General features: G+C 45.2%; 1 protein-coding gene across 1 annotated transcript in view; it reads left to right on the forward strand.

The window, feature by feature from the left end:
* Taf4b (TATA-box binding protein associated factor 4b) overlaps positions 1 to 21,913 on the forward strand; it is a 149,305-nt gene extending 127,392 nt beyond the window's left edge. Inside the window, exon 15 of the mRNA XM_076554765.1 lies at positions 21,766 to 21,913. Coding sequence (XP_076410880.1) covers positions 21,766 to 21,825 — 60 coding nt within the window. The 3' untranslated portion in view covers positions 21,826 to 21,913. The remainder of the gene's footprint in view (positions 1 to 21,765) is intronic.
* Positions 21,914 to 22,307: the final 394 nt, after the last annotated feature.

Genomic DNA, 22,307 nt, shown 5'->3' on the forward strand with positions numbered 1-22,307 from the left:
GAAGTCTATTTTATTAGATATTAGGATAGCTACACCAGCTTGTTTCTTAGGTCCATTTGCTTGGAAAACCTTTTCCCAGCCCTTTACTCGGAGGTAGTGTCTGTCTTTGGAGTTAAGGTGTGTTTCTTGTATGCAGCATATGGATGGGTCCTGTTTTCTAATCCATTCTGTTAGTCTGTGTCTTTTTATAGGTGAGTTGAGACCATTGATATTGATGGATATTAATGACCAGTGATTGTTAATTCCTGTTATTTTTTTGGTTGTGTTGTGTTGTCCTTCTGTGGTGTATGTTGGTGTAGGATTATCTATTGCTTGATTTTTCATGGATGTGTTTAGCTTCTTTGGGTTGAATTTTCCCTTCTAGTGCTTTCTGTAGGGCTGGGTTTGTGGACAGGTATTGATTAAATCTGGTTTTATCCTGGAATATTTTGTTTACTCCGCCTATGGTGATTAAGAGTTTTGCTGGGTATAATAGTCTGGGTTGGCATCCATGGTCTCTTAGTGTCTGCATGAGGTTTGTCCATGATCTTCTATCTTTCATAGTCTCTATTGAGTAGTCTGGTGTTATTCTGATGGGTTTGCCTTTATATGTTACTTGGTCCTTTTCCTTTGCAGCTCTTAATATTTTTTCTTTATTCTGTGTGTTTAGTGTTTTGATTATTATGTGGCGAGGGGACTTTTTTTTTGGATCCAGCCTATTCGGTGTTCTGTAAGCTTCTTGTATCTTCATAGGTATTTCTTTCTTTAGGTTAGGAAAGTTTTCTTCTATGATTTTGTTGAATATATTTTCTGTGCCTTTGAGTTGGTATTCTTCTCCTTCTTCTATCCCTATTATTCTTAGGTTTGGTCTTTTCATGGTGTCCCAAATTTCCTGGACGTTTTGTGTTAGGACTTTTTTGTCTTTATTGTTTTCTTTGACTGACGAATCTATTTTCTCTATCGTGTCTTCAGTGTCAGAGATTCTCTGTTCCACCTCTTGCAATCGGTTGGTTATGCTTGTTTCTGTAGTTCCTGTTCGTTTTGTCAGGATTTCTATTTCCAGCATTCCCTCAGCATGTGTTTTCTTTATTGTCTCAAATTCATTTTTCAGATCTTGGAATGTTTCTTTCATCTGTTTAATTGCTTTTTCTTGGCTTTCTTTGATTTCTTCCCATTTTTTGTTCGTTTTTTCTTCCATTTCTTTAAGGGAGTTTTTTATTTCCTCTTTAATGGAGTTTTTCATTTCCTCTTTAAGGGAAGTTTTTATTTCCTCTTTAAGGGAGTTTTTTATTTCCTCTTTAAGGAAAGTTTTTATTTCCTCTTTAAGGTAGTTTTTCAATTCCTCTTTAAGGAAAGTTTTTATTTCCTCATTGAGGGAATGTTTTATTTCTTCTTTAAGGGCCTCTATCATCTTCTTAATGTCATTTTTAGGGTTGATTTCTTCTGTTTCTTCTGTCATGGTATGTTTAGGTCTTGCAGGTGTAGAATCACTAGGTTCTGATGTTGCCATGTAGGTCTTTATGTTGTTGCCTGTATTTTTGCACTGGCGCCTACTCATCTCTTCCTCTGTGAGGTGCAGGTGGTGTCTGTGTCTGAGAGTGCCTCTCTTGTTCTAATTTTTAGTCTTGGTTTAGTAGGGGTTCTTGGTTAAATTGGTGCTATTGGGCTATTTCTTCAGGGGCAGCTGATTTCGATCGGTGAATTATATACTTATGATTCTGGTGATCTGGTTTGGTGTCTGGGTAGCGCCTTCTTCTGTGTTCTCAGGTCACTTTTTGTTCATTTGTCAACTCCTCAGCTGATCTTGTTTCTTCAGACTTTAAACTGTAGGCATCTGAATCCTCTCCCAGATGGGTTTCAGCTGAGCAGGGTAGTCTCACCAACACCTCCAAGTTGTTGGGTTTCACAGGATCAGCAGCTGGGCCCTGGGTTGTCCTCAGACGGAGTGTTCAGATTCGTTCTGGTTCTGACCCACGGAGATAGCTTCTTCCCCAGATGTTGGGGTTAGGGGCGTCCCTGTTCCAAGCTGCGTCTGCTTGTCTCCGTCCCTGGGCCTGTTTACCTCTGCGGTCCGCCGCCGGGCCTGTATGTCCCTGTCGGCCGCTGTACGTCTACCTCAGCGGGCTGCCGCTGGGCCCGTCTTCCTCCACAGGCCGCCGCCACAGGCCTACCTGCGTCTGCTTGTCTTCGCCGCCGGGCCTGTCTACCTCTGTGGGCCGCCGCTGGGCCTGAATGTCTCTGCCGGCTGCCGCCGGGCCTGAATATCTCTGTCGGCTGCCGCCGCTGGGCCCGTCTACCTCAGCGGGCTGCTGCTGGGCCCGTCTACCTCCGCGGGCCGCCGCCGCAGGCCTACCTGCGTCTGCTTGTCTCTACCGCCGGGCCTGTCTACCTCTATGGGCCGCCGCTGGGCTTGAATGTCTCTGCCGGCTGCTGCCGGGCCTGAATGTCCCTGTCGGCCGCTGCCGCCGGGCCCGTTTACCTCAGCGGGCCGCCGCTGGGCCTGAATGTCTCTGCCGGCTGCCGCTGGGTCTGAATATCCCTGTGGCTGCCGCCGCTGGGCCCGTCTACCTCCACCGTCCCCCGCCGCAGGCCTACCTGCGTCTGCTTGTCTTTGCCGCCGGGCCTGTCTACCTCTGTGGGCCGCCGCTGGGACTCGCTTGATCTTCTTATTAAGCTCTTGATCCTCACGGTGACCCTTCCTGCTTTAGCGATCCTCTTCAGCTAAGAGAGAGGAAACTCATTCTTATGTATGCTAACCCTTTAATCTCAGCACTGGGGAGGCAGAGACCTGATTGTTTTTTTTTTAATGTGAGTGCTATGGATCCTACTCAGGTTGTCACGTTTACACAGCAGCACTCTTACCCACTAAATCGTGTGTGTGTGTGTGTGTGTGTGTGTGTGTGTGTGTGTGTGTGTGTGTGTGTTTACAGGCATGCACGGGTGGAGGTCAGAGGACAACTTGCACAAGTTGGTCTTTATTATGGGGACTGGAGATCACTGCAGACCGTCAGGCTTGCCAGCAACCGTCCTTAACCTGCTGAGCCATCTCACTGGCCCGACAAGCACTTTTCAAACCGAGAAACCCCTTCAGATTTATACATGACGCGGTTTGTTTCACTAGAATTTGGTCAAGAGAAATTTCTTTAGAATTAAGACTTTATACTGGTGACACCATGGTTCGAGCAGAAAACACAGCAGTGTTAAGGCATTGTTTTTAGGAAAGTGCAGGACTCAGGTACGTGCCAACTTGGACCTTATTACTTTGTCTGTTGTAGAATGAATCAGTTGAGTGTGTCTGCCTACAAATTTGCCCTCAAAAGTTCCAGTTATATTCTGCAGGGGGAAATTCTATTGTGTCACACGTCTGAATATGACCTGGTAGAGAGCGTTTACATCGCACCGTTCCTCTTGTGATGGATACTCTGTCTCACCTGTCAGTGTCTGAGACGGGCTTCTGGGAAAGCGTGTGAAGGGTCATCTTGATCAAGTTTACTGCCTATGTTGCAACACACAGCTTGTCTCATAGGTTCAAGCTGGCTCCCCCCTACAGCAAGTTCTCGGTGGTCATCCCATGGTACTGACATCTTCAAAATGCTTCAAAATCTCTGCAGCTTGCCTGTAACTTTGCCAGTTAGCCTCTCGTGGCCTCTCCTCCAGGACTCTAATGCTGCCACATAGTGCCAGGCCTCCACTTCTCTCCATGAGACCTTCTGTCCTGGGTCTCTGCAGCACCTAAGTCTGTGCCTCGCCCGTGGCCTCTCCTCAGGGACTGTCACCCACCACACAGTACCAAGACTCAGCTGCTCTCCATGAACACTTCACACCTTTAAAACCAGTGTTACTGAGTGACTCTTACACTACCTACATCAGCTAACAGCATATGATACATCCCTGGATGCCTCTGGAACACAGCTTCTGTGTGCCGACCCAGAGGAAACACTTGCAGAAGATGTCACCTCAGTAATGCCTGTCTTCTCTTAATCACTGCTGATTTCTCAGCTCCAGTTGACCAGTATCAATTGTCACAGCAAAACAAAGGTTTCCCATTAGTGGCTCTGGTCTCTTGTTAATCACAGCCAATTCTGTTGGCTAGTTCTGTGTGAACTTGACACAAGCTACAGTTCTTTTTAGAAGAGGGAATTCCAATTCAGAAAGTGTGTCTACCAGGATTGCCTGTGGTGTACTTTCTTGAATGATGATTGATGTGGGACAGTTCAGCTCTCTGGGTGGGGCCACCACTGGACTGGCCCTGAGTGCTGTAAGAAAGCATGCTGAGCAAGTCAGTAAACAGCACTCCTCTGGCCTCTGCTTCAGCGCCTGCCTCCAGTTCCTGGCCTGTTCCTGTCTTGACGTCCCTCAGTAATGGACTGTGTGATGTGGAACTGTGAACTGAAATAAACCCTTTCCTCCTCCAACTTGCTTTTGCTCGTGGTGTTTTATCACAGCAATAGAAAACCTGCAACAGTTACCTTGGGCAAATTACTTTACTTTACTTTTGTTTCCTGTCTGGGAAAAAAAAAACAAAGTACTTGGCCTATGGGGTGGCTGTGAGAATTCAGTAAATGATTGTGATTGTGTGTAAACCACTCAGAGCAGCATATCACATATTATAGCAGGAAACAATGTGGGGGTAATGCTTGTTGCTTGGAGATTTTAAATGACCCAGCTTTACATCCTGCCTAACTGGACTTGGCTAAATGCACAACCCTTGGTGTATTATTTAAAATCTAAGATTTACAGATTCCTGTGTATGCCATTGAGACTGGTACTGGAAGCTATAAGAAGGCTGTGACTAATACAGAGGGCCATTCAACAGGCTGGTGTGTTCTCTCTCCCTCCCCCCACCACCTCTTTCTTTCTCTCGCTCTGTGTGTGTGTGTGTTTATGAGGACTGAACTCAGAGTCTTGCCATTTGAACACTGAGCTTCATCCTTGTATTAGCTACTTGTTCCTGCAACAAAATACCCAATCAGAGGTCACTTAAGGGAGGAGGGTTTATTCTGGCTCATGGTGTAAGAGATAAGCAATCCATCAAGGTTGGGAAGGCATGGCAGCAGGAATGTGAAATAGATGGTCATGTGGTATCTGCAGTCAGAAAACAGGTGAGTGCTAGTGTTCAGCTCATTTTTACTCAGTCCAGGACCCCCAGCAAGTGGTAATGTAGACAACATCCAGGATGGCTCTTCCCTGCTCAGTTTAAAACTTCTGAAAATAGTTTTATAGACACACCTAGAAGTGTATTTCCATGGTGAATAAATCCAGTCAGGTTGACAAGTTAAGATTAATTGTCACAATGCTTATCCACTGTTCTGGATAGTTTTATGTCAACTTGACACAAAAACTAAAGTCATCTGAGAGGAGTTGGAACTTCTATTAAGAAAATGTCTCCATAAGATCAGGCTGTATACAAGCTGGTAAGGCAATTTCTTAGTGATAGATGTAGGAGGGCCAAGCCCATTGTGGGTGGTGCCATCCCTAGGCTGGTGGTCATGAGTTTTATAAGAAAGCAGTCTGAGCAAACCAATAAGCAGCACTCCTCTATGGCCTCTGCATCATCTCCTGCCTCCAGGTTCCTGCCTGGCTTGAGTTCCTGGCTTCTCTCAGTGGAATGTGATTCTGGAAATATAAGTCAAATAAATCCTTTCCTCCCCAAATACTTTTGGTCATGGCGTCTCATCACAGCAGTAGAAACCATAACTAAGATTATTATCCACGAGCCGGGCGGTGGTGGCGCACGCCTTTAATCCCAGCACTCGGGAGGCAGAGGCAGGCGGATCTTTGTGAGTTCGAGGCCAGCCTGGGCTACCAAGTGAGTCCCAGGAAAGGCGCAAAGCTACACCGAGAAACCCTGTCTCGAAAAAACCAAAAAAAAAAAAAAAAAAAAAAAAAAAAAAAAAAGATGATTATCCACATTTCTGACTTTGTTTACTAAGTTTCCTGTAGGGTTGGAAGCAGTAATTGCCATTCCTTCCAAAATTTTAATTGAAAACATTATATAAACATATAGGGCACACTGAAGCAGTATAAAATGGCACACCGAAATTCTTCTGAAGGTTCCCCAGCACATCCATTCTCTTCTCAAGATCTGTCCACTTTTATCAGTTGCATACATACCACTCCACGAAGTTCCTATGTTCTTACTCTCTTATGTAAGCATGTGACAGCTTACTGACTTAACTGATTTTCCCAGTTCCATTCTTAATTCCACCTATCGTTTTCCAGACCAACTGTGCTAGTAAAATCTTGCTGTGATCTTTAGGGGAAAACAAACTTCCCTTGAGGGATTTACTTTATTTACTATTCTGTAAATAGTATGTGTTTGTTTACTATTTGTAAGTCACACTGTTTCATGAGAAAAATCCACCAAAATATGTCTGTGGGGTCCTCTATTCCTCCACCAAATGAGCACTGTCAGAGAAACAGGAGAGGAGGGAAATCCCGTGCATATTACTGGGGTGGGTGATGAGGAAGGAGAAAAGTCACTGATGGAAAGGACACACTATGTCGGTTGGTTATCACTCTGACGCTTCACTGGCATCATCCTCCCACCATGAACCAACCTGACTTCAAGATCACTCCCACTTCTCTGTGCAATTTATATTCTCAACTAAAAATGGTGAGTAGGTCTTGTGGGGGAATATTATTTTAAGGTGTGTTACTTTTGTTTCTGTTGCATTTGTTTAACTCTGTGAAGCTGTTACTGGGCCTGTCTAAAACACCTGATAGTCTAATAAAGAACAGCCAATAGTGAGACAGAAGAAAGAAATAGGTGGGGCTGGCAGGCAGAGAGGATAAATAGAAGGAGAAATTAGGAAGGAGAAAAAGAAGTAGCCAGAGAAGGAGGTGGATGCCAGGGTCCAGCCACCCAGCCACACAGCAAGCCATGGAGTAAGAGTAAGATTTACAGAAATAAGAGAATGGGAAATGTGCAGAGACAAAAGACAGATGGGATAATATAAGTTAAGGAAAGCTGGCTAGAAACAAGCCAAACTAAGGCCGGACATTCATAATTAGGAATAAGCCTGTGTGTGTGATTTATTTGGGACCTGGGTGGCGGGGCCCCCAAAAGAGCAGAACAAATAACAGGGATGATATAAATTTGATATTCCTAGGTGTGATGGTGGATGGAATTGCCAAGATCCCCAAACTACTCATCAAGCCTCTAGTAATCTTCTGTCAGTGAGGTAATATGCAGGACAAAGAAACAAGATGCAGTGTGTGTCCTGGAAAGGTGCTCTTGTCAGAAATACAGAATACCTGCACAAATGCTAACACATGGCCACATGCACTCTTTTCCAAAACTTATGAGGATAGGTTTCACAGCATCTTTAGGGAAGAAATATATTACTAAGTGGATCACTTATGTTCAGTGAGGAAATAAATATTGGTCTTGGCTTTGGAAAAGGACAATTTTAAAAATGTGTGCCACAGTAATCATGTCAGAGGGCAGCACCCAGGAACTCGTCCTTTCTTTGCATCTTTATGTGGGTTCTGGGTATCACACTCAGATTGTCAAGGTTTGCTTAGCTGAGCCACCTCACTTGTCCTCGAGTCATAGATTCTAGGGCTTTAGGAAACAGCATGAGGCATAAAAGCATGCCACTTGATCTTAAGTATAATTAAGATAAAGAAAACAATTACTCTGGCTAATTTTTGAGAACCGTGGAGAATAATAAAAATGGGAGATAACATTGGCAATGTAAGGGGGAGGCAAGTAATATTTTCATACTGTTCAAACTCCCAAAATTCAAAGAGTACACAAGACTGGTAAAGGATTCACTTTGGTCTAGATAAATTCTTCACAATTTGTTGTTTCAAAGAAATTACTAAAAGGGAAATTACTACAAGTGTCACCTGTAAGCTTTTCCTTTGCTTATAAGAACCATATAGTCTTAATTAGGAAATTTGGCAACAAAACTGTAAGGAAAAGGAGAACACACCCCTGTGGTGCATTTGGTGCATTTCTCTCCAGCCTCCTGTGCCAGCCATAGGTGTTTTCAGTCTATTGATGCCGCACTCCGTGCTTCTGAACATGCCACAGGAGACACCGGGGAAGGCTGAGGGACAGTACCAGCAGGAGCGAGAAAATAAAGCTGTGCACTTCCATCACTCAGGGTGATGTGGAGGCCATGTTTCTTGTTCCCTCAAGGAGCATGTAGATTTGCTTAAACTATTTCATCTTGCTGACCTGAGGGACAAGATAAATATATCCTTCCTGTCTCATTACTAACAGTGACCCTTTACATGCTGAGGTAATGTGGGAGAAAAATTACTGTAATTCTATGCAAATTATTTAGCAGATTGAAAGGTAGTATAGAAATGTAAGCCTTGAGGTAGATGCCATGGGACTCAGAACTTTTTCTGTTTGTAGTATTAATGAAGGCTTTTCATGAAAAGAAAAGAAAGAGACTTTCTAGTTGCCTTCTTGAAGCTTTTTGTGTTGGGACTCCAGTCCTAAGGCTGAGGGGGTCTCTCTGTGGTTGTTTTAATGAGACTGGCATGCATAGGCTCCTATGTTTGAATAATTGGTTCTCAGTTAGTAGAACTGTTTGGGAAGGCTTGGGAGGTGCGGCTTGTTGGGGGAGGTGTGTGACTAGGGACTGAGGTTTCAGAAGCCCGAGTCACTGAGTTTTCTTGATCTCTCTTCCTTGTGCTTATGGATCTGATGTAAACTCTTGTCTTCTGCTTCAGCACCATGTCTGCCTTCAGGTAACTAAGATGCTATCCAAAGAAACCTTAACTTTTAGTTGGTGATATAAATATCTCTCATCACACAGCTCTTTGTAATGTTATTCTTATAAAATTATATGTTTGCCTCTACTACTAAAGGGAGAGAGACAATTGATAAATGGTCAATAGTCTTTTCTGTGACTTCCTTCAGCCAGGCTCATGGTCCTAAAAGTTCCATAATTTCTACAATGTCACCAACTGATGACTAAGTGTTCAAACACCTGAGCTAAAGCAGACATTCCTCATTCAAACTACCACAGATGGTTGGTGCTGATTGTCAGTGTCATAGAATCTTGAATCACCTGGGAGATGTAGCTTGAGATATGCCTGTGGGGATCATATTGATTGCATTAATTAAGATGGAAAGACCCACCCATTGTGGATGGTACCATTTCCTGTGTGAGATCCTGGACCCTTGTCAAGTGGAGGGAAGGCACTGAGCATCACTCTGCTCCCTGATGGCGGATGGGATGTGACCAGCTGCTTTCAGCCACAGCCTTCTTGGCGTTCCTGCTCTGGTGGACTACCTCCTTGAACTGTGGACCATAATAAACTCTCTCGCTTAAGTTGCTTTTGTCAGAGTATTTTATCACAGCAACAGGAAACGAAGCTAAGTCATGCAGCAAAAGAAACTTATTCTCTCACAGTTCCGGAAGTCCAAATGCAGGGCTCCAAGCAGGACCACACTCTCTCCTCAGGGTCTAGAGGAAACACCTTCATTGTCTCTTGGCTATTGGTAGGGACTGGCTTGTGACAACAGAACTTTTCTGTCCTTACATGGATTCTCTGGGTCTTTATATCTTCTCTTCCCAAAAGGACTCTAATCATTGGATTTTGGTCTATGCTTAATCTGATATGACCTCATCTTGACTCTTAGAAATAACTTCTGTAAGTACTTTTTTTTTTTTCCTGTAATGTGTTCTGAGGCTCCAGTGGACCTGAATTTAGGGAGGACACTCTTCAGCCAACTATAGAAGCACACTATATATGATTTTTGTATCTCTAATGGGTCTTGTACTTTCAATCTCTGGCTTCCCAAATAAATAGTGAAATCTCAAGTTTGTTAAGACATGACTGGGCTAATGTTATATCTCCTTAGACCGGGAAATTAGAATCTTAAAGTATATAAAGATGCCGATCATTATTTCTCTCCCTTTCTCTTCCATTTCAACCTAGACCCAAAAGTCTTTATAAGTGGCTCTTCCTGAGAAATGTCTTTGCTGTGCTTAAAACAATGCTGCCATCTTGGTGTTCCTAGTCACATATACAAATGAACATCTTCAGAAAACTTTTCTATCTTTCATTAGCCTTTTATTCTTAAGGAAATTCTTTGTCAGTCACCATTACTATTTTTATAACCTTAGTGAGAGGGTCTTGTGAATTTTATAAATTTTAGGAACTTCCTGAGACTCAAGTTATTAACTGAGGTTTTTAAGTTTCATTTACTTCTGGAGTCTTAACGAGTCTCTCTTTAGGATGAAATATTTCAATTTAAAGGAGATTGCTACACAACACTACCTCTTCTATATATATTCTTTCTGTCCCACTTTCCATGATATTCCCTGAGTCTTGGAGGAGGAGATATAACTGCCTGGTTGTTTTTCTCCTTCTGTGGCTGAGCATCAGTGCCCTGGGTCACTGCAGCAGTCATATTTTCCCAGGAAATTGACTAGTTAGGAATATTTTCAGTACACCCTCCCACTGTAAAAATGTGGATTTCCTTCCATGACCAACTAAGGGTGGCAGCAGCGGTGACCTGTGGAGCAGTGACGCATGTATAGAAGGCAGTTTGACGGGTACATCACTTCCACTTACAAAAACAGCTATGGTCTCCCCACTGGGGCCCGTGACCTGAGTACAGTACCAGATGTGAGTTCCCTCCTAGGAAGCAAACCTTGAATCTAATAAGAAAGCTCTTGGTTTCCCCCAAGGCAGTCATGCCGCTGTCGTTCCACTGGGTACCTCTTGCCTGGCGTGATGCTGCTGTAGCCACACAGGGTCCACAGCCAAGCAGAACTGTTGGTGACGGTTCTCCCTGAGCAGCCTGCATGGAAGCCAGCCAGTAGGAAGGGAGGCTGATCTTTAAAATGTCCTGCAGCTGAGGCTGGTAGTACTTTCAGCAATAGGGGCTGGTCACCTAGTTCTGGCATGAATCTAGTAAGCAGTGTCAATATCTTTTATGATTTATGAATTTCCAGTGGGAGATAGTCCACCCCTGTACTAGGGTCTCCATCCAACAGCCTTTTCCCACTCCTAGGGAGTGCCTGTATTTAAACTCTTGAAATGGCTGTCCTTACTGTTCTTCCACATGCTTTACAAATGTGGAAGACATGCACAGTTAGCATTATTTAAAGAAACTTTCTAGAGACTGCGCAGCTTCTCTGAATGCTCGCCATCATCCATTCGTATTTGTTTTTGAATGGCTAAGGGGATACTAAAAGAATCAGTGTTATCAAGGCCCAATACAATCACATGAGCTAGGCTGTGACAGGCTCTTTCATTGCTTGTTTAAAAGTCTTTCTCAATTCAAGCAGTTCAGGTGCCAAGTATTCCCTGATTAACATAGTTTCTTGTATTGGGTTATTGCTAAGGCTCCTGTCTACATGTTCAATCATGGATTTCCCTTCCCTGTTAAAGCTGAGGCATCTCCTCTTTCAACTTTACAGTGTTCTCTTGCTGTCTGATTCTTGGTCCCAAGGTTTTGGGTCCCAGGAGGGGCTTCTTAACAGATCTAATTTGAGCTTTCTTTCCCATTCAGTTCCCCAACTGTAAGAAACAACAGCCCATCACCTCCACCGCATCCTCATTCAATTTACAGGCCAAATCGGAGGCTTCTGTGAAGAGTGCAAGGCACGTGTCCCACTGCCGTTGTGTCCCTCCCTTAATTGGTCACGTTCTTTCTGGCAGGACAGCGGAGCCTCCCTTGCATCTCCTGTTGCCCACAGCAAGGGCCATGCACCTGACCACAGCCTGCTTGTATTCTCAGCCTGTCTGTGCTACCATTAGGAAGTACAGTTTAGTCTTTATTCTATCAGATGTTTTCAAGACATCCCACTGTCACTGATGAAGACATCTGAGTTCAAGTTACTCAGGCAACTATGTAGGTCATTAATCCTCTCAGCAAAAGTTGTGGTTGTTTTGAGAGAGTCTCATGTAATTCTGACTGGCTGTAAACTTGCTGTGAAGCTAAGGTTGGCCTTAATCTCCTAATCCTCCATCTCTACCCTCTGAGTGCTAGGATTGCAAGCATGTCTCGCCATACCCACTTCAGCCTTATGTCTCCCAAAGACTTCATCAGCATGGCTTCTGTGTTCATCCTTGTCCATAAATGTGTAGAACAAGACAGGGCCAGCAATAAGACCACACGGCATGTCATTGCCCTCCGACATTAATCAGCTAATTAGCACTGCTGTCCCTTCGTGGCCAGCTGTGACTGTATCTAATTGACCATGCTGTTGCAGAGTTCACAAAGTTGTCATGGCAATTGCTGTACTGATGCCTAACAGTGGTTAACCAGCCCAGCAGCCATCCCAAAGAAGAACATGACAATGTTAGGAGCTGAACTGTGACACATAGCCATATTCCTATGTTGAATCGTAACCCCCAACTAACTCAGAATTTGATTGTGTTTGGAGGTAGAGGGTTTAAACAGTAGAGTTAAAATGAAGCCATGAGGATGGGTCCTAATATATTGTGACTGATGTTTTCTCAAGAAGAGATTAGGATGCCAACACACAGAGACAGGGAGGGGATGGCCACCATAAGCCTAGGACAATTGGGTTGGTTCATCCCAGTCCAGCTGGGATCTTAACTTTGGATTTCTAGCCTCTAGAACTGTAGGAAATTAATGTCTAGTATTAGATTGCCAGCCCTGTGGCCCTTCCATTCTTCCTCTATTGCTTTTTAGTGGCATTGTCCACTGTCTTAGGGTTTATGTTGCTGTGAAGAGACACCATGACCATGGCAACTCTTATAAAGGAAAACATTTCATTGGGCTGGCTTACAGTTCAGAGGTTCAGTCCATTATCATCATGGTGGAACATGGCAGGATGCAGGCAGACATGGTGCTGGAGAAGGAACTAAGAATTCTACATCTTAATCTGAAGACAACAGGAAGTAAATTAAGACACTGGGCATGTGGCTTGAGCATATATGAAATCTCAAAGTCCACTCCCACAGTGCCACACTTCTTCCAACAATGCCATACCTACTCCAAAAAGGTCCCACCTCCTAATAGTGCCACTTCCTATGGCCAATTGCATTCAAACTACCACAGCCACCCTAAGTGTGACTGGATGATCTGGAATGAAATCTTACCATCTCTGAGGTAAACATGACCATAAATGATACTACATTTAAACTACCTTTTAAATTTATTTTTTGCCCTATTTCCTGTAGAAAAATCCTGGCTAAACTAAAAGATTGTCCCAAAGTAAAGAAGCCCTTCATTGGGGCTGTGAAGCACAGTGGGACATGCAAGGACATACACTCATGGGATTTAGTGGAAGGTTACAGAACCTAACACTCTTGTAACAGTTTCCATACTTCTAAGCCAGACTTCAAGGAGAACAAGAGCCTTCCATCATAGAGTGCAAATTATAGCAGCTACCTGTCATGTTTTTATTCGTTTGTTTAGTGTATGATGAGCCTCACACACATGTGGAAGTCAGAGGACAACCTATGGGAGTCAGTTCTCTCCTTTCACAATGTGGGTTCTCAGGAGTGAAACTCAGGTCCTCAGACTTGGCAGCAAGTGCTTTTTCCTGCTGAGCCACCTTGCTGGCCCAGCTTGCTCACTAGCGGCCATTTGTCCCAGGAGTATCAGAATCTCTTTCTTTTAACTCTGGTGCCCCAGATGTTTGGCCTCTGTGTCTATGGCCAGCTTTTTGTGCTGCCTTTGTTCTGTCTCTATGGAGGTTTGCCTGTGTGTTGTCATCAACCTGGACCCATGAGACACTCACTCTTCCTGCTGAACACCCATGCCTTGGAGAATGCTTTTCTGCTAAACTATCTTTTGGGTATCTGGCCAGGCTAGAGTCCCCTTGCAGACAACCTGGCCAGATGGCAGTGTCACAGGCACAAGGAAAGGCTGACCACAGGCAAGAGCACATCTTGGTAATGTTTCGTGGATGGAGCCTTTTACTCAGTAGTCAGGTCACTTAGCATATGACCCATGGGCCAGCAGCATGAATATCACCTAGAAGCCCGTTACAAATGTAAACACTGGGTGGCTCTATCAGAATCTGAATTTTAGCAAGATGTCCAGGTGATTGGCATGCGTGTTTTAAGTGATAAGAACTTCAGTGCAAATACACTCTTACTAATTTATAGTAAATAAACTGTATTGGACTTCTCAGTATAAGAGAGTTGTTGATAACTACATAATTTCATGGATCAGACCTCGTCTAGGCTTAGGAATCCTCAAAGCACAAGTGAACTTTGGCCACAATCAGATTTCAGAACCAGAAACTGAAACCCAGAGAGATAAGGTCATTAGCCTAAAAATATAGAATGCATTTTGATTTATGCACAAATTCTAGAAACACGGGTACTATTTTTAAAAATGTATTGGCAGCCTGGCCACACAAGTCAGTTCCTAAGCCAGGTGTAAGCAGTGGTTCCAAACCTAAAGCAACTGGTGAAACAGCTGGCTGCATTCTTCAGCACACTGAAAGTGTAGTGAGGGCTGAGATGAAGGAAAGGCCATCTCACAAAGAGAAATGACGCCCACTGCCAGTTAGAGGGGCGACACTCAACCGTGCAGTCTAGTTCTCTTTGTGTCAGAAGAGACATTAGCAGTGTCTGCTTGTTTCTAAGCAATTTTTCACACATCTTTTATATTTTGAATTTCTGTTTTTCTCACATTTATTTGCATGTGTCTATGTCTATTTGTGTGTTTGTGTGTTTATTCATGCCATGACATATGTGTGGAGGTCAGAGGACAATCTATGGGAAGTGGTTCTCTCTTTCTACTTTGTTGGTTCCAGAGATTGAACTCGGATCATCAAGCTTGGTGGCAAGTGCCTTTACCCACTCAGCCATCTCACCTGCTCTATTTCCATTTTAATGTCCATCCAAATGTCTCTGGGCCTGTGTGGAGGCCAGGGGAAGACGTCCATTATCCAGCATTACCACTCGCTGCTCTTTCCCTTGAGACTGGTCTCTCTGGACCCGGAGCTCACCATTTTCAGCATGGCCCAGGGATGCTCCTGTCCCTCCCCATCGCTATCTCAGCGCTGGGGCTGTAGGCTCACACCACCGTGCCCAGCTTTTCATGTGGGTGCTGGGGATCTGAACACAGTCCTAACACTTCCGTCGCAGGCCCTTTATCTGTGGAACCATCTCCCAGGCCCTCAGAAATTTCCCTCACAAGTTTTTCATAGAAATCAGACATTGTGAAAATAAGCGTAGTTGTGATAGTAACACTGATAGTGATAATACTAACTAAAGATGTTCATTTTTGAATGGGTTTCTGAGGGAATTTATTAGCATGGCTTATGGTTGTGAAAAAAAATGTTACTATATTCTTGAGAATTTTCTCCTTGATTCATAAGTTGATCTTTTTTTAATTAATTAATTAATTTTTTAAATTACACTCATGATATTAATCACATTTGTGGTATTCATAGATTACATTCGAAGTATTCATTCAATTATATATATGTGTGTATATATATATATATATATATATATATATATATATATATATATATATATAAAATTTTAAATGTCGAATGTCATTTCTTGAAGAGGGTAGGAGGTCTTAAATACAGGCTTACAGCACAATGGGAGGACCCCGGAGGGCAGAAGTTCGCTACTGATGTTTTACAATCTTGCATCTAAGCTGTTAACGCCCATTATTCATGATACACAGACAAGGAACTTCCCTTAAGCATTCAGGAGGGTGGAACCTGGCAGGGAATTAGCATTGGGAGGATATCAAGGTCAAGGTTCACAAGCAAGGCAACAGTTACCCAAAACGGGGGCCAGGACCCTGCAGGTCCCCCTTTTATTAAAAAATGAGCTTCTGACTTGGGTTGTGTGGGACGTCAGCAGGTCACCTTACCCGTCATGGAGATGCCTGCCCAGGCCACACAGGTGCTCTGTCTTAGGTTGGTGAGTGCCCCCCAGGCATTACCCATCTCTGAATACTCATTATCATACCAGCTCAATCATGTGTGAGCTGCATGGTTAATTGCTGCCAAAGATCTCAAAGTGGCACTGGGCTTGCAATTTGTGTGTTCGATACAGAAAAGACCATAAGTTGATCTAATCGTTAAAAACGACTTTTCTTGTATTTTGTGGTGGTGCTAGTTATGCATGATTAGCCACAGAATTTTATAGGGCCTGTGAGGTGGTAAGATGTACACATATCCAAAGGAGTTTTAGGTATTGATACAGGTAACTCATTTTACAGGTGAACAATAATATCTCTGTGTGTTCACTTTGTAAGAGAATACCTAAGGTAATTCATGAAGAGAAGAGGTTTATAGTAGCTCCTCTTTCAAATTTTGGTCCTGATTACTTGCTCTGTTGGTTGGAGCTGGTACTGGGAGCACGTAATAGGAGCACTACTCATGTCATGATAGCCAGGAAGTGAAGAGAAATGAAATGAGGATGAGTGAAGTTTCTGTATTTCCTTCAAGGGTTGGTCCTACCACCTAACTTCCTCCCAGAAGGCCTGGTCTCTTAAAGACTGTATCAGCTAATCTCGTCACGTGTGGCAAACAAGCCTGAAGCACATGGGACTCTGGGGACAACGATCCAAGTCAGAGCACTGTATGTGGCCCCAACACAGCAGAAACTGGCCCTGCAAAGTCTGGGTCATCCCCTGGGGCTACTCACCTGCCCCTGTGCCCTCAGGACTAGGCCTGGAAGCTGCCTGAATCTGATCTGAGCATTTGTTCAAGTCACCCAGTAAAGCACTGATTTCCCCATTCCCCATCTACAGAGCTTACCCTCAGCAGCCCACCTTCACTTGCAGGCCATAGAGTTCTTGTTTGTAAGTTGGATCCATTTCACACCATTCTTCCACTCATCCTCTAGTGTGCTACCACTGTTCTCATGCCACAAATTCTCCTGTTCATTGGTTTTACATGCATGTGGCACACTCTGATGAGTACTGCGCCAGACGGTACATCTCATACAACATCCCAGGATAACGAAGAACAGAGCTTCCCTAGGAGCTTCTCTCACAGTGGATAAGGTCTCTGGGCAGGTGGTTAGAATAGAGTGTGCCCAGGGCAAAGCAAGGACCAAGCACTTGGGGAGATGTTTGCCTTGACTGCCATCCCTGCAACTGTGTCTTTTTTCTTTTTTTAATCTTCTTCAGACAGAAAAGGGTTTATTAAGCTTAGACCTGTGCTCAGTGGGTAAAGCTGCTGCTGGCTGCCATGACGGGTGACCTGAGTTTGATCCCTGGAACTACATGGCAGAAGAGGAGAACCAACCTCCTCAAGTTCTCCTCTGACCACACACACACACACACACACACACACACACACACACACACACACACACACACACAGGCACATGTGTACCCCTTCATATACACACTGAATCAACCAAACATGTATTTAAAAAAATAAAAATAGCTTAGGCCTTTTTTAAAATTATGACATGTATATCACATTCTGAGGAATACTCAGAGATGATTCCCACCAGGAAGACACACACACTGCTGAATTGCTACGTGAATGTCTCCTCATATGATAGGATGTGTAGATATATGTCAGGAGATCTGCTCTGACAGGCTTTTGTACAGCAACTAGAGGAACACAAGACAGCTATTAGGCTGAGCATGATTTCCTAGGCAGGACAAAGGCACCACGATATCTCCAGTTGGGGGGCATTCTTAGTTTACTAAGGTTGGGACATCTCTGGTGCTGTACGGAATGACAGCTTCTGTAAGCCATGCTAAGGAGTGCAGGAGCTAACTAGGTTGGTTATCAGAACCCCTAGTTATCGTGCACAGAACACGCATCTCAAATTCTCTTGATTCTGAACATTTTCACATCCCAGCATGTTGATCACAAAGAACAGAGCCAAGTGTCCCTTCTGTACTGTGATGCCAGTCATGCCATGGTCACCCAGTAGATCTGGTCTTTGTAGGGCTCAGTAACAACGGCAGGGCATTTCCTGCAGCCTTGCAGCCCGCCAGAAAGCAAGGTTTTGCTTATTCAGTGGCCTCAGAAGGAAAAGGGAAATAGAACACTTGACCAGGGCTGAAGTTCAGAGCTGCAGTCTTCCAGGCCACCACAGTAATGATGGAGAAGGAGATGCAGGGAGGTTTTAACCGATTCTGGAAGAAATACCGGGTCAAACAGTTGATGTGTTTTGAATTCTGTGTTTGCGTGTGAAGGTCGAATAAGATCGTACTTCTGTGTGAGGTGTTGGAAACACGGTGCTTTATGACACCCTTGGTGGTTTCGCTCTTCATCCCCTTCTCCATTTCCACCTCTCCCCGTCTGCCCTGTTTTTACAGGGGTAGTCTATTCCTGTCCATTCCTTGATGCTGATTCTCTCAACCATTGGAAGCATCTTCTCTTTCAGAAACAAACTAGTGTGGTTCCTTTGTTCAAGACGGAGTCTTTATGTGACTGCCTTCTGCTCCCACTTAGCATCCTCCATGATAATCATCCATGATCCCATCCCCAAGTGAGCCAAGATTTGAAGGGAAATCCTGCAGAGCCCACGGCATCATAGAAAGAACCCTTACCCTCTTTCTGGGACTCTTCCACCCACTCCGTCCTCTCCTCCTGGGTTTTTTCGGAGTTAGGGTGTAGATACAGTCTCACATGGGGGGTTGGGCAATTGATCCCCCAGGTGACTGGTGTTTGGTAACAAATAACGGGTACGTTTTCACTGCAACCCCACAGGAGGAGATGGGTAGACAGAGACTGTTCCCACGGAGTCAGAAGTCTTAGCATCTACAGGGTCGTCCCTCCCAGAGCTCTCAGCCTCTGAGTTGTCAGGTAGGGATGCTGACGTGGAGTCCATCATCAAGGACTTCATTACCTTTTGTTTAGCTTCTTTGCTAACTTCCTGAAGTCCCCAGGAGTCAAACCGGCGCAGAAGGGCCTGGCCACTGTCCTCTGACTGTTGGTGGCACCACAGGCCACCTTTGGAGTCACATGCCTGTTCCCCAGAGTGCCTCCTTAGCATGGTTGGGTAGAAACTCCAAATGCGAAACTGTTTTTATTTGCTTTATAAACTTCGCAGCCAGCAAGATCACTCGAGCCGTTTAAACCACGTTCCCTAGTGAAGGCTTTCCCAGTGAATTCCGTAGTGTGACTCCCCTGGCCGCCAAGCCCCCGTCAGTCACAGCAGTCCTTCCCAGAGCGTGGGCTGTATGGGTCCCCTGCTGTAACCCTTTTCTACTCCTCACACCCCACATGGCAATATGTCGTCCCAGTCCTCACCTACGTGGGACCGGATGTATCCACAGGGTAAAGGCTATCTTATTATTCTCCTTTATTCCCCAAGCAAAGCCACGGGGCCCAGAGCTAACATGGGCAGATTTTTCCTTTAAACCCTCCCTGCCCCAGACCCCCAGGCTTCCAGTTTGATCCTTCGGCACCGCAAGGGGCAATTATCCAATAGCTGGCTAACTTCGGTGTTGCCTGGGGGCTAACCTGTGGTCTAGAAGCCTCACCTGCCTCCTGTGGGAGTGGAGGTTGAGAGGAGGCATTTCTTCTGACTCCAGAGACTCCTGGCTCAGTGAGTCCCAAGGCTGTTATATACTTGCTGGCTGTGCATTTGTGGGTGTGATTGATGGTTAGTATCCATTTCCAGGCCTGCAGAGCCTGTACATTAGTGGCAGTCACTGTGCAAGTTGGTAGAAGAGGCCTGAGTGATGGTCAGGCCAAAGGTAACTCTGTAGAGGTCAGAGGCTAAAAGGGAACCAACCAGCTGTCCACCTTGGGGCATCTTCCAAGGGGTGTATGGACTTTTAGGGTGTGACTACTCCCAGATCAGCTGTCAGCCCTATCACTCCTGGCTCAGCCTTGTGAACCTGTAGTAGAAGAAGGTAAATAGGTTACTCTGTACCCATCTTGGGATGCGGCCCAAGTGGAAGCTGCTCTGGAGTGTGTTCCAGGAAGGTCTCCAAGAAGAGGACCCACCCAAAAGGCAGAGGGAAGGTCACTATAGCCACACTGTCTTACTGAGACATCAGCCTGTGTGACTTGATACCCGGAACCCTTGCTGCCATAGCTACAGTCTGAGATGTTTCCACCTGGGCAACATGTAGTTGGTTTTTGTTTTGTTTTGTTTTGTTTTTTAACTCTTCGGGGCCCACCACCCAGCTCCCAAATAAATACATGGAGGCTGATTCTTACTGCATTCATGAGTAATGTGGTCCTTTTTAGCCAGCATTTCTAAATTAAATTATCAAGTTTCTCTTTAACTACGTTTTACCTCTGGGCTTTTTGTTTGTTTGTTTGTTTGTTTGTTTGTTTTTCCCGAGACAGGGTTTCTCTGTGTAGTCCTAACTGTCCTGGATCTTACTCTGTAGACCAGGCTGGCCTCGAACTCACAGAGATCCACCTGGCTCTGCCTTCCAAGTGCTGGGATTAAAGGTGTGGCCACTGCTGCCCGGCTGCCTCTGGGCTTTTTACCTTTCTTTGTTCTCTATGTCTTTCCTTCTTACTCCATGGCTGGCTGGGTGATTGGGTGGCTGGGTGGCTGGGTAGCTGGGTGGCTGGGTAGCTGGGTGGCTGGCCCCAGACGTCCTCCTCTCCTTCTCCTTTTCTTACTCCTCTTCTCTCTCTCTCTCTTGAGCCTAGATTTCTCCTCCTATTTCTTCTCTCTGCCTGCCAGCCCCACCTAGCCATTGGCCCCTCAGCTCTTTATTAGACCAATCAGGTGTTTTAGACAGCTTTACAGAGTTAAACAAATGCAACATAAAAGAATACAACACATCTTTGCATCATTAAATGTTCCACAGCATAAACAAATGTAACACATCTTAAGCTAGTATTCCACAACAGCAGCACCTGTGTGTATGTATTGGGGGGGGGGGGAGTCACAATTCCTGGACATTCACACTTCTCATGTTTCACTGTCCTGGTTGGTAAGGGTCCCCAGGGAGGAGGTGGGAAAGAGTCATTTTGAGAAAGAGCAGGGAGGACCTATGGTAGGCATCTTCTCAGGCCCTGGGTGGCTGCACAGCCATGTTCTGGGCAGCTGCTGTCTGTCCTCTGCCATGAACCTGCATGGACAAAGATGTGACCTGTTTGCACATTGAGATGATTTGATATGAAATGCCCAGGGACATGCTGGGACAGATGAGGTGTTCAGCAGACCCCAAAGCTGTGAACAACCAACCTTGCTAAGCCAGCACCCTACACCTATTTCCTCCGCACAGAAGACAAACTTGGTTTCAGGAATTGCAACCCAGGGGAGGGCTATGGAAAGGAAGGGGTCATTCTGCAATGCAGGACACCTGCTGGGAACCTCACTGAAGAGGCTGCATAACCAAGAACAGACACACTTGGCCTGCTGTGAGCTCCCTTACAGGGCTAGTGCTGGGTCTGGAGGAACAAGGCCAGCCCATTATCTGAAGCAGAACCTGAGTCTCTTCTTCATCTTTGTTTTAACAATCTCAGACTTCCATCTGGTGTTTCCTCAGGAGAGGAAGGAGTGGGACCTTAATACAGCAGAGTGAGATGTCTTCTTTAGAGCTGAGGCCCCAATCGGGGCCTGGGGCTCTGAAGCTCTAAACATTTATTATAAACATCAGGATCGCCAAAACTCGTGCCTGGTGCTGTTAGTAGGAAGTGTGGATGGGTCATTTTTTTTCTGTCTTTACTCCCTAAGAGTTTGGGATTTGCCCAGCTGGTCCCTCTCATGAGTGAATGAGTTCCCAGCTTCTAAAAGGCCCCCAAAGCATAGGGAGTGAGCTCTTGCTTGGTGCTCCTCCAGATTCCTGCCAAAACCGAAGTAGGCGTGTAACTTGGGTAGTCCTATGGAATAACCTTAGGTTTCCTGGAGGTATTTATAATAAAGCACGTGGACACTGATTCTTGCTGATTCAAATGTTTTTTTTTTCTCCAGAAGACTAATGTAATAAAAACCAAGCAAAGAATCTCAACAGCTGGAGCTCTGAGGACATGAGTTAGAGTCACGGAGGCCCCTGCACCCTTGGTACAGATACAAACCCTGCTCTGAGGAGTCCAGCAGGCCTGGCTTCCCCGAGGGGCTGCACACACCCCCTCCCTGCCCCACTCCAGCCCTGTGAAGAATGAATGGCCTGGGAGGGGTGGGCTTGCCTTTCTGCCAAAAGAGAACAGATGCCAAGTTTTGCTTTCAGACGAATTAAGGCAAAGCAATGCCTGGCATTGGGCGAGGCAAACGCCCTTCAGACAGGCCCAACAGGACGGAGGCATTTGTAACTCATTCATGAAACTTGCCATGCTCTGAGGCTGGCAGAGTCGCAGAGCCCTTGATCTTTCCATCCCAGGTGCGTATCCACCAGGCATGCTCTGGGCACTGGAGGAGGGCTCTGCCGCCCCCCCACCCCCACCCCCAGCTGCTGGTGCAGTGAGCAGATCGTTTTCTTGGGGTGCGATGGTGAGCTGTCTCACAACTTTACTCAT

The sequence above is a fragment of the Peromyscus maniculatus genome, chromosome 19 (assembly GCF_049852395.1).
Source record: "Peromyscus maniculatus bairdii isolate BWxNUB_F1_BW_parent chromosome 19, HU_Pman_BW_mat_3.1, whole genome shotgun sequence".
Classification (NCBI taxonomy): Eukaryota; Metazoa; Chordata; class Mammalia; order Rodentia; family Cricetidae; genus Peromyscus; species Peromyscus maniculatus.